This window comes from Phalacrocorax carbo, chromosome 4, assembly GCF_963921805.1.
Source record: "Phalacrocorax carbo chromosome 4, bPhaCar2.1, whole genome shotgun sequence".
Classification (NCBI taxonomy): Eukaryota; Metazoa; Chordata; class Aves; order Suliformes; family Phalacrocoracidae; genus Phalacrocorax; species Phalacrocorax carbo.
Window position 1 is genome coordinate 22871274 of NC_087516.1, and position 12155 is coordinate 22883428.

Below are 12155 nucleotides of genomic sequence, written 5' to 3' on the forward strand. Positions count from 1 at the left end.
GTTCTTTCTGTTTTGTGTGCTTGAATATCAGTTGTCCTGCAAAGAAGTATAGAAAGCATTTTATATTATATGTTTGGTCTGTTTTTGAACAATGTAAGTACTTTGCTTAAGCAGATTTGCTAGGAAGTGACAACTCTGAAAAGCTGGACACAATGACTACTGGAAATATTTCAGTTGCAGGCAATGTAAACGGTGCAGAAGGGGGAAAATGAAATATCACCATATTTTAAAGATGATGGTTTTGTCAAAGATTCCTTTTCACTCTTCAACTTAAAACAAATTGAGTAAATCAAGTATATCTAAAATGTCTGCACTCCTTGAAGATGCACCACTTCCCCCCCCCCCCCCCATCCTTAAAAGCATAAGGGGGAACACTGACTTAGTAAATGTAAAACACACTGTGAGGAGCATGATTCTTTTGGTTTAATTGTTATCTCTAAACAGTTTTGAATCATGAAGCATAGTTACATAGTGAAAACCTAAGTAAAATCTAGTAAGGTGAGACTGAAATGAAGTATATTCTTCAGAAATATGTTGTTGCTCAGAAATTAGAAAGTTTTGTGTTCAAACTAATTACAGTAACAAATTATATTTTAGGAATCAAATCAGGAGGATATTTTGGTCAGATCAGGTTTTCTAAACATTTCACAATACTTTGTTTTAAAATAAATAATAAGATGTTTGTGCCAGATTTTTGACATGTCATCCATCTGTTTAGTAGGGTGGTAATAGCTCCTTGCCACTTATTTACATGGTTGAAACCCTCTAAGGTAAGCCATAAATTTGTTTTAGAATGTATTTTGTAACCGTGTTTCATATATGACTGCATGTCTTTGCTCCAACACCTGGCCACTGTTAGAAAGAATGCAGTTTTCTCCTGCCTGATGCCACCAGACATAAAAAGTAGTGAGGAAAATTGAAATAAGGCTTATTTCAGTGACTTTTACTTTACTCCCTCTCAGTTTCATGGATTTCTGCTACAATTCTGTGGGTCAAGAATAAGGAAGGTGACCTGGCCTGCTTGTTTCAATCATCTTGAGTGTTAACAAGCATCCTCACAGAAATTTTTTAAAAAGACCAACCTTAAAAGGGGGAGAGGGGGAAGGGTTTATTGAACATGGCTCTTCCTACTTGAGCAGATATAATTGCTCACGATAAAGTTTCTGTTCATCCCACTAACTGTGCAGTGTATGTCCAGTGTATAGTTCTCTCCTGCTTCATTTTGTTGTGACACCAGACTTGGTCATAGCGTGCATTCCCTTCACCATTAATGCAGAAGAGAAATAATACATGGAAGGACTTTACTAATGTTTATAAAGGTCAGTTGAGGGTAGACCCCACCTTCCACAAAGTAAAAGCTACCCCAGTGTCATACCCACACTCTGTGCAGATACAGACAGGGAGACACCAGGGTTCCTCTTGCTGCTGTTTTCCTTGTGTTCCACAATGAATCAGTTGTCTTTGGTAGTCTGCTCAAAAAACAAGGGCTTAGCTACTCTATTATACTAACGCCTGTCATAGATACTTTCCTCCTCCTTGTAGTCCCCTCTACAATATCCCAAAAAGAATTTGCATTATTTTAAATTTAGGAGGCCCAAGCAAAAAATCTACAGCCTTAGATTTCTTGAGTTCCTGTTGAAATATTTTCCTTCCTGCAAAGCAGAATTTTTGTCTTGGACCTAAGCAATGTATTTGATTGTATTTGTTGTACTTGAAAGCCAGAAGCTGGAGAGTAACCACTAATTTTTACTTTTTTCCCCCTGATATGACATGAAGGCTTTAAGAAAAGGGACTCCAAAGGCGTCCCATTTTCCTGAAGAAGCTAAGCCATCTCACAGCTTTGAAAATAATAAAGAAACCTGTAACTGGAAAACTTTAACTGTTAAAGTTGCTTCTTTTAACTCTGCTCAGTAGTTACACAATTTTTCCAAATATTTTGTGAACAGGCAGTTTTAAGTAGGGTTCTGCTGCTGTACTTCTCACAGGGAAAGGTGAATAGTCACCTCCTAAGTGGAGAGATTGAGAGGCCTGGAATAACTGCACAATGACTGAGTGGTTTCTGTGTGTTTCTAACAAGTTTCCTTTAATTTACAGAGCTGGTACTTCCATATCATTTGCAGATAGAAGATTGGGAAAAAATGATAGTTGGGCTTTCCTTTTTATCTTGTAACACATGCTGGTTGTTTTTCAGCATTTCAGTGCACCAGTGTGTGATAGCTAACTACAGAAAGATGTCTTTCAAAATAATTTAGAAATCTCTCCACAAAGGTTTCTGTTTGTGGTCATCCTGATTACAGGAGGACTCAAATTAGAAGAAATAACTACTGAAAAGGTGTCAGGAAAAAGGTTATGCAACTTTTAAGATGAAATCAGCTCAGTACTCTTGCTATTTGAAGAGAGAGAAGCCTTTCATTTGTAAAATGTTACACTGTGATGCAGAAAACCAATTATAATATACATGAAGTGTGCACCTGTTGTTAATTTCTGACGCATGCTTCTATTTGAAATAAATATCTTGAATTGTCACCGATCAACCTTGGCTGCTGTACTCTGCTTGCCAGCCAGACTACTCATAGTTTCATTGGTGTACATGTGTCTCCAGAATCATACTTGGAAAAATATTTTTTATTCCACCCCTCCCTCCACCCCGAAATAGGGGGTAGGTCGTTCTCACCTGTCATACTAATGAGTACTATAGCTGGTAATATGATGAGTAGGGGCAGCTTCTTAATTTACATTGATAAAGTAAGTCTTTTCACAGTATGCACACACTGCATATTAGATGTAATTTAATATGAAAGAAGTGGAGACTCACTTAAGACTGATTTTGGGTCCTAAAGTAAGCATCTTGCTGTTTCACTGGAAAAAGGTGCTTTTTATTTTTGATTAAAAAAAACAAACAAACAAACTAAAACCCCTAAACCAAAACATCATATAGTGTTAATTCCATATTCCCATGTACCAGTTCTGTACATAAATCAGTTTGTGGTGAAGAATTTATGAACAAAAGGATTAATGGTGACCTAATATCTGTAAGCATGCAAAATAAGCTATGTTTGGATCACTAGAGTGCAGTCTAATGTGAGGTGTTTTAACTGATCTCACAAACATTTGTATGCAACTTCTGTTGCATTCCACTGTTCAGGGGCTTTCAGATGTGTACTGTTAGAGTGATAGTCTGATTTGGATACATGATGTAATTTCACATACATAACTACTGTCAAATCTAGCTTAATTTTGATCATTTTAGGTTTAACGTAAAATGATGCCCAAGAAATTAAAGGTCACTGTTAACTACTCATTTTTCTTTCTTCTTTTCCCTTTGTTCTACATCATATATTAAAGATAAAACCAACTTTCTCTGTTTCCATTAAGAAAAAGTGAATAGAGGAGAAAAAGCAATTATTTGCAGAATGTAAAATCCTTATGATAATTTGACAGACTTTAATTAAACCAATCTACCACACTGTGCTCATAAGACAGACTATGAAATAAGTTCTCATTTGTTAGGAAACACCATACTGCTCATTGATAAAGGACTTCAAAAGTTGCAACTGACTAGAAGCATGGAATTTGTGTTTCCTTTGAAAGAGAAGACATACATACAAACAGCCCTCTTGTTTTGAACTTAATTTTAAGAAAGTGAACAGTTGACAATACAAACAAGTTTACACTGTCAGTATAAAAATTTCCATAGTATTTTGCATATATATAACATAGTATCTAAAGATCACTGCTTTCTTTATAAACTTAGCTCATCATTATGATGCTTCCATAATGTATCTTGAGTATTTAGATGAATGTATGAAGTAACTTACAAACCTTTTGACTACAACTTGGAGGTACACTGAAGAGGGATTCAGGAAACCTAATTTCAGGTTTTGTCTACTGGACAATACTCATCTTTAAATGCCATCTTATGAATCTGTGTTTTACATCCATGCTTTCTGTGATCTGTTGAAATAGTGCATTCAATCTATGCTCATCTAAAAGAAATGTCATAGTAACGATGGGCTGTTTCCTTTTAAATTGGTGATAGACTGGTAACAGTGCTTACTTTTGTCTTCTGACGTATTTTCTTAGTGGCCTTGCTTAATTTTTTTTGCCTTTTTTTTCTTTTTTACTACAACACGGTGGGGTGTTGCCATGACCAGTGAGTTTTCTAGAGCAAGAGCGATACCTAATTGTACTTTGGAATTTGATATAAAGGCTGGTAGGAATGTCCTGGCCATTCCATGCCTAAGGATCCTGTATAAAGCAGTTAAACCCAGCCCCACTCCCCGACCCCCACCTTACATCTTTCCCTCTCACTTATTTGCATAACTCTTTCTTTTAGTTTTGGCCACTCTGTGACACTCTACCTTTAGAGCCCTACTGTGCCTTTGGCATAATTCTCTCTGCTGCCTGACAGCTGGAGTTTTATCCACCTGGGAATGAACAGCAGGTCTCTTGATGCTCAGGCAGCCTCAGCTCCGCTCAGCTTTATTGCATTTATTCTCCTCTCTAGTCAGTGTCCTGCTTGCCTACCTTGAAGCAAGGGCAGGTGTGGGGTAGGGCAGCAAGAAGCAAGAGAAGCCCCTGAAGCCTGCTATAGCCCAGATATAGTAGAAGGGTCTATATTGAACAGGGATTACTGGCTCAGTGTCTCTAATGGGATGAAGTGTAAAGCATTCCTATGAAGTCAGTTATGCCCATGAGATAAAAAGTAATATTTGACATTGCAAAGTAAGCAATAGATGTATCAGCTTGCTATTTCACAGAATCACAGAATGGCAGGGGTTGGAAGGGACCTCTGGAGATCATCATGTCCAACCCCCCTGCTTGAGCAGGCACACCTAGAGCAGGGGGCACAGGAACGCGTCCAGGAGGGGTTTGAATGTCTCCAGGGAAGGAGAATCCACACCCTCCCTGGGCAGCCTGTGCCACTGCTCTGGCACCCTCACAGGAAAGACCTTTTTCCTCATGTTCAGGTCGAACTCCCTGTGTTCCAACCTGTGCCCTGTCGTTGGGCATCACTGAAAAGAGTCTCGGCCCATCCGCCTGGCACCCAACCTTTAGATATTTATAAGCATTGGTAAGATCTCCCCCTGCCCTCAGTCTTCTCTTCTCCAGGCTAAACAAACCCAGGTGTCTCAGCCTTTCCTCATAAGGGAGGTGCTCCAGTCCCCTGATCAACTTCATAGCTCATATGGGATAAAATAGAAGTTGAAAACAGCTTTACTGCAAGGGTTCATACAAACCAATCGGATACCTTCCTTGGAAAAGATAATCACTTTCCTAGATAAAGAAAATGCAGTAATCTCTCTCTTTGGACTTCAGCAAGCAGTTGATACTGTGCCACCTGGGAAATTATCTGTACACCTGAGGAAGATGGGTAATACTGGAGGAATTACAAAAGTCACTAAAATGAGATGACAATTTGTATTGTTGCAAAGATTAAGTGTTATAAATAGAAAGTTACTCCCTCAAGTCAAGCATCAGTCTTAAGACTGATTTTGCTTCATATTTTAACCTTTGTGCACAGAGTGCAAACGTAATAATGAAACTTGAATATGAAACAAATATGATAAATATAATGAATTTGGGTGAGGATTAGACTGTACTAGATGAAGGACTAGAAAACTTTTTAGACTGTAGCAATGAAAATGAAACTTAATAACTCAAAATAGCAAGAACAAGACAAGTTGTAAATTGAGTTAGGAAATAATGAGACGGAAGCAGTAGAAAAAGAGGAAAATTTAATGAATTAGGCAGAGTTATTATGAGCACCAGTGTGACACAGGCAAATTTTTTTTTCTGCAAAATAAGGCTGCATCAAGTTGTGTGCTGCTGTGAGAGAAATGGTCATTCAAGGAGTCATTTGTGAGACTTCATCTGAAAATCGTTATATATTATTCTGGTCAGCCATTTTCAGGAAAAATTAAGCTTACATTTAAAGATTCAGAAAGACTTGTTAAAAAACCATGGAATATAGAGTCAGCTGTGCGAGACATGACTAAAAGGGCTTTGCTTATTCAGACTTACGGCTCTGAGAGACATGCTGTGGCAGGCTAAAATTGGATGGCAGAAGTTGTTACTATCCTGAAGGCACGAATACTTGAACCTTCTTTGAATCACTTGGTTAACCACTGCCTGGTATCTTAGGGTAAACCAAAACTGAAATTCTTTTACTTTAGTACACCGAGCTGAAGACTGCAATAGTACATGAGCTCATTCATAGTCATATCATATAGCCCTTCCCTGAAGGCTTTAATGCCCATCAGAAGGGTGGAGCAGATGCATGAGGGTGGTAACTATTCCTGCCGTCTGGATTTAAGCCACTGCTACATGTAACTCTGAATGTTAGGAAAGTAAGTGGTGAGAGATTTGATTGCTCTTCCTAAAAATATCTGGAATAAATACTGACAAAAAGTATTAAAGAACAATGTTGATATAATAGCAATTAATATACCATTATATGCTTAGTCTAGAAATTGAAAAAAAATATTTCAACCCTCTGGAGGTTTGAGGTGATGTAAAAAAATCTTGTTAGTTTTGAAATGGAACTTCATCAGTTTAGAAAAAGAATTATACAGGTATTTTCCCTCCAGGGTGTTCCTGTACTCCTAAGAAAAGGAAAAAAAGAAAAGAAACAACAACAAAACGTAGGCCAGGCTTTTCATGCCTTGGTTTCTTAATGATGGATTAAACTATTAGTAGCATTATCTACACCAAGATCAAGCTACATTGTGAAAGCTGTTTAAAGAGCAGCACCAGAGGCATCTAAGGATATCAGTACTTGCTGTTCTGCTTTTCTGTGAGCCTTTTTTTTTCTTGACATAATAGCATTACTTAGTTTTCAAGGAAGTCCACACTGTTGCTGGCTTAAGATTGTAATAAATAACCGAAATAGGTAACTTTCTTATTACTACAGTGCTTCTTAATGCATTAGTTCTGTAGGGTAAGGTGACAGGATTTTAATAAACGTATTACAGAAGTAATATGCAAACCATATGGAAGTTTGCATTACTGAGACTTTTTAGGTAGATTGATACTACATTATTGCATGCTGTGCCTTCAAAAAACTATTAACAAGTTAGTTATATTTCTGAACACTGTCTACCTGAGATAAGTCAATGTATATGTATTGAAAATAGAACAATAATATCATTTTACTGGATTGTAATGAAAACACTTGTCTGCTTCAGGAATTGCAAGGCATTGTAGTAAGTAGCATTAAATTTGCAACATTTTTATTATTACAGCGCTTGTGCGAGAGTAGATGAGAGAGTTAAATGGGATATTTCATATTATGATTTTCATTCCTACCTATTACTAGCAGAAGGTATATGTTTATGTTTATTTTACAACATTTTGGATTTTTTTAGAAAGAACTGATTGCTAAACAGTTACATGTATGTGATTTTTTGATTTCTAAGATATAAATTCTTTAGTTTGTGGGGATGAATGAATTAATTTCAGGGCAATGGCGTGGACACAGTCTTTCCATCTCTAACCACTACCTTTGTGAGCCAGCAGTCCCCTGGTGCTTAACATGAAGAGTGGTTGATACATCATGGTATTACTGCAAAGTGTGACTATGAACAGAACATAATCCTAATATCCTAATAATAGGAAGTGGTGGGATTCACCAGATGCCTAAATGTTCAAAATTCATTCACAGGCATAGTGTGAGCAGGAAATCAATAAAACAGAGAGTTTGTAAAGATAATGAATGATACATGATTATTTTATCAATTTTAAGCTTGTAATGATGGGTTAAAATGATAATTTGTTTATTGTTCTGTTTTTGCTATGAAGTAAAAGATTATTTTTGATGGACTTGATTTACCTTTTACCTAACATGCAGGAGTCTGCAGTAGCCACAATGAAGTTGTAAAACTAGAATAAGCTGATGCAAGATAGTTAAGAATATGGCAACTTGAATTTAAGTAAGTTTAAATGAGAATACTGTAATGTTAAACTGTGTACTAAATCTAGGTGTGTTACCCTTTTAAGTTGATTTATTTTTTTTTGCGTTTAAACTTTGATCATCAGGATGATTAATAGGTTTTCTTATACTAAATTAGACCATAACTGTTACAGAAAATCTCATGACAAAAATCTGTGCATCTCTGTGATCATATGTAGCAGACTCCATTAATTTCTTATTCAGATGAACTTTTCATCAGTTTCAGTTTGCCTATTTTTTTTACCCTATATACGGCCTTTAACAATTCACAAATATTGTACAAATGGCACAACATAAAGATATTGAATATTTTGTTTATTGATTGATTTTTTTTTGTTTGTTTAAGAATACGAGAATTAGTATTCCTTATTCAACATGTATATTCTAAGGAAATATATTCAATACACTTCCTATAGTTCCATGTATCCTATTTTGATTTCTGTCACAAACTGAAAATGAAGTTGTGTGTGTAAAAGAAGTTTAAAAATAGGTTAGAAGCATCTTGTGAAATGTAACAGGAAATCTGTGGAGCTATATTTTTATCTGGCATTTGCTATAGTGGGCAAAAATGAGCATGTTTTGCCTTTCAGTTCCGTTTAAGACATGTTGAATGTTGCAGAAACTTGTAATGTCTCAAATTTTTAGTAATACACACACATCAGTCAGACCAATATATAATATATATGGCAATCATAACGTATTTACAGACACAGATTTAGTGTTAAGAATAAAGTGAGATGAATGGCAAAAAAAAATCAATGATAAAAAGGTGCTTGTGGAAGTTAATGATTCTGAGTTTGTAGCAATATGTTGTGGCTGTGATCATCTATACTCTGTTAAAGTGTGGCTTCTCAGTGAATGAAAAAATATAATATAATAGCAAATATATATCAATAATACTAAAAGTTCACTTCCCAATGGCAATGAATATGTAAGTTAAGGAAAAGAATAAACAGGTATAAATACCCATGAATAAACTTGGGGGTTTTATTACAATAACATTTATATACTGCAGCATTGCAATTCTGGAACAAATTTCCCATGGAACTATTCATGCAGGAAGATTCTAACCTATAAAGGAAATATGTGATATTATGCATATTGTAAACAGAAACTGGACTCAGTATGTAATAAGACACTTCCAGGCCTGTATTTCAGTGTTATGGACTGGATTGGAGGAGAACTGCAAGCATTTTTCTCATGAAAACTGAGGTAGTGACTCCCCATTCTTCATTTAACTCTTTGGTGTATGTGCATTTTCATGCCAGGAAATGGGAGGAGCAACAAGTAATATAAATTTCCTGGAAGTTAGCAAGATTCTTCACCTGCCATAGAGGAGTGAGGAAAACAGCAGCTTCTTTCACAGAAATTTAGAAAAGGAGAAAAAAAATTCTAATTTTTTCCTTCCATCATGATGTATAGATGCATCTACATTAATTATACAGAGCACAGGAAGGGTTTTTTTGTGTGTGAATTTGATTTGAGTCTATATTTGGAGTCCTGCTGTACATGCTTAAGTGCACCACTGATCCTTTTGAAGCATTGTCTTCATTCCAGCACTGTCTTCAGGGTGTCATGTGGTGCATAGCACTTGCAACGCAGATGCAAGGCCCTCCATCAGTTTGCTCTCTGTGTCTGCACAGTGTATGTCTAAGATTGGCAAGTGGTACAAAGTTTGTTGCTCGTTAAGGTGCAATGTGGAGAGGCACAACAAATTGCGCTTTCATCCTTCCCTTTTTATAATGCATCAGCAGGTAATATAGACACACACACTGAGACTGCCATGATTATCTGAATTTGTGAGGATATAATACATTGCATTTTTGATACAAAGATTCAACGTTTTGTCTAGTATTTGCCAGGTAATTGTTTTTGCTCGTTTTAGCTTTTCTCTTGCATAGATTTATGATTTGATTTGTTAACAGAAAAAATAGCACGAGTATCTGTCGTAGAAGAGAGGTCTGATTATAGAAGAAATCTGTTATATTTATGAACCTTTTTGACCTCAGAAATACCTTATGAATGCACCAAATGCTCACAATTGTGTTTATATCTTGCAGAAAGATACTTAAAATACATGGTAGGAGATCTCAGTTGATTGCATACTGGACAAGTCTACTATTCCAGTGAATGCATTCTCCTTAAAGTTAGCAAAATTTATTTTTTATATGAATTTGAATAACTGTTGAAGTTAACAACTCTGAGGTACTCAATGTACTTAAATAATATGTAGAGAGATATATTGATCAAGACAGGTAGATAGGTGCATTACCTATATTTCTGCAAAATCTTTTGGGCCAGTTTAGTATTTTTGTTGTTTATTCAAGCTCAGACAGTGGAAACTGAGCAAAGAAATTTGCATATAATTGGATTGATGATGATGAAGAATTTTACTGAGGCATAAATACATTTCTTCTGCAACCAAAGCAGAATGTTTTGCTTGCTTGTCCCAGATGGCTTTCTGTAAGAAGATCATATTTAGATTGAGGAACAGACGTTACTTATTTGAGGACATTTGGGAGTCTTTTATGGATTATGTTCATAGAGCAAAAGCTGCTTTGTAGAGATGCTTGACATTGCTATCCTACACTTGTGTAATTTGGTTTTAACTTTGTGTGTGTGTAATAGATTAGAGGAAGTGATTCATTAAAATGTTGGAAAATAAGGGCTTAGTAGTGAGTGATGTAAAATAAATTATTAATAATACAAAAATACCGGAGAAGCTGAAAAGACTGTCTAGTGAATGCCAACCAAAGATGTTAGGTAACCAACACATAATGGGTTAATGTTGTTCATGTAGATGACCCGCTTCTGAGTGACATCTTAAGGACTGTTTTTGAAGAATGTATTGGACAGAAACCTTCACTTTTTATCAGTAGATGGGAATATCTCTTTAGTGTCTCATTTCCTTCATAAACGTATTGATCAAAGAGATTCAAAGGAAGCATGTTTTCCTCTAGTTCTCCATTTTCTTTATGTCCACCTTGTAGCATAATAGTTGATAGCTCGCATTTTGAATAACTTAGATGTTCACAGAATTGTCATCGTATGCTATATATTGCCCTCCAAAACTGGCTCGCTCACTCATGTTTATTTTGGGGGGGGAAGAAGAGTTGCCCGTCTGTTTTTTTATGAAATCCTGTTCTTTGCTTCTTTCAACTATCTGATATTATTAGCTACTTACTGCGGTATTTATCCCATCACTTCACAGAGAAAAGTTATGCTTGTCACTGATACATGAAACATTTTTATTATTTTTTTACTCTGTCTGCAGTAATGATAGGTAAGAAAAGGAAGACCGTAAAAATCACTACAATGTCTCGATGATTTAAAACTATCCTGTTCCTAGACATAGTTAATTTAATTCCTTCTTTTTCTTAAACACTATGTAACACTATTCTAACTGTTTTCACTGCCAAAGAGTTATTTTAAGGAGTATGTTTGGACCTAAGGGAAAGAAGAGACATCTTTTTGCTCACTTATAAGGTCCGTGATACAGGACTAGGTTAGTCAAACCCTACTCACATCCCGATAAGCAGACATATATTTTTGTATTTTTTGTAGGTGGATACAGTGCAGACTACGCAGCACCCTGGCCATATTGAGGAATCATGTAAAATGAATGTATGTGCTCGTAAGTGAATTATTTATGAAATGAAACTCCAACTCTAAGGGGTGTTGGATCACAAAATACATGAACTTTCTTTACTCTCATGTTAAGAAATTGATTCCCAGGGGGCAGGGTTACTGCAGAACTAAGTGGACCTTGAAAGCAAAGCTATTTAAAAAAAAAAAAAAAAGAGAGAAAATAAAAATGATTTATATTGTTTTTTTTTCAAAAAACCCTGAAAACAAGAGATTCAGATTACATTTTGGATGCATTTGGAGAGGTATTAAACAGAGTCAAGACTCCAAACCAGAAAAGCAAATGGTGTGTGAGAAAGGTTTGGAAAGCAGAAATGATCATAAGTAGAGGAACAGGATCAAATACCATCTTATTTAGGAGTATGAATAGGATGAAAAAACTCACCGTTTTCTGCTTTGTTCCGTCTTCGAAAGGACTGAAATTTGATTAGCTGATTGCTTCAATTAGTAACCGGGAGATGAGCGTGAACAAGATTGAATTTTCAGTATTTGCATCAAGGAAGTTTTTGTGGTTTCCTGAAAACAAATGAACCACCCTGATGATGTGCTAGATAAACAA

The 12155-nt window shown here is 35.9% G+C and overlaps 1 protein-coding gene across 8 annotated transcripts in view; it reads left to right on the forward strand.

Moving 5' to 3' along the window:
• The window catches only part of PCDH7 (protocadherin 7), a 291240-nt gene that overhangs the window by 43554 nt on the left and 235531 nt on the right, over positions 1–12155 (forward strand). For 5 of the 8 annotated variants that reach the window (XM_064449263.1, XM_064449264.1, XM_064449265.1 and 2 more), the window contains one exon: positions 11516–11575. The exons of the other annotated variants lie outside the window; for them this stretch is intronic. In XM_064449263.1, the coding sequence (XP_064305333.1) occupies positions 11516–11575 (60 nt within the window). The remainder of the gene's footprint in view (positions 1–11515; positions 11576–12155) is intronic. 8 annotated transcript variants of the gene reach the window in all.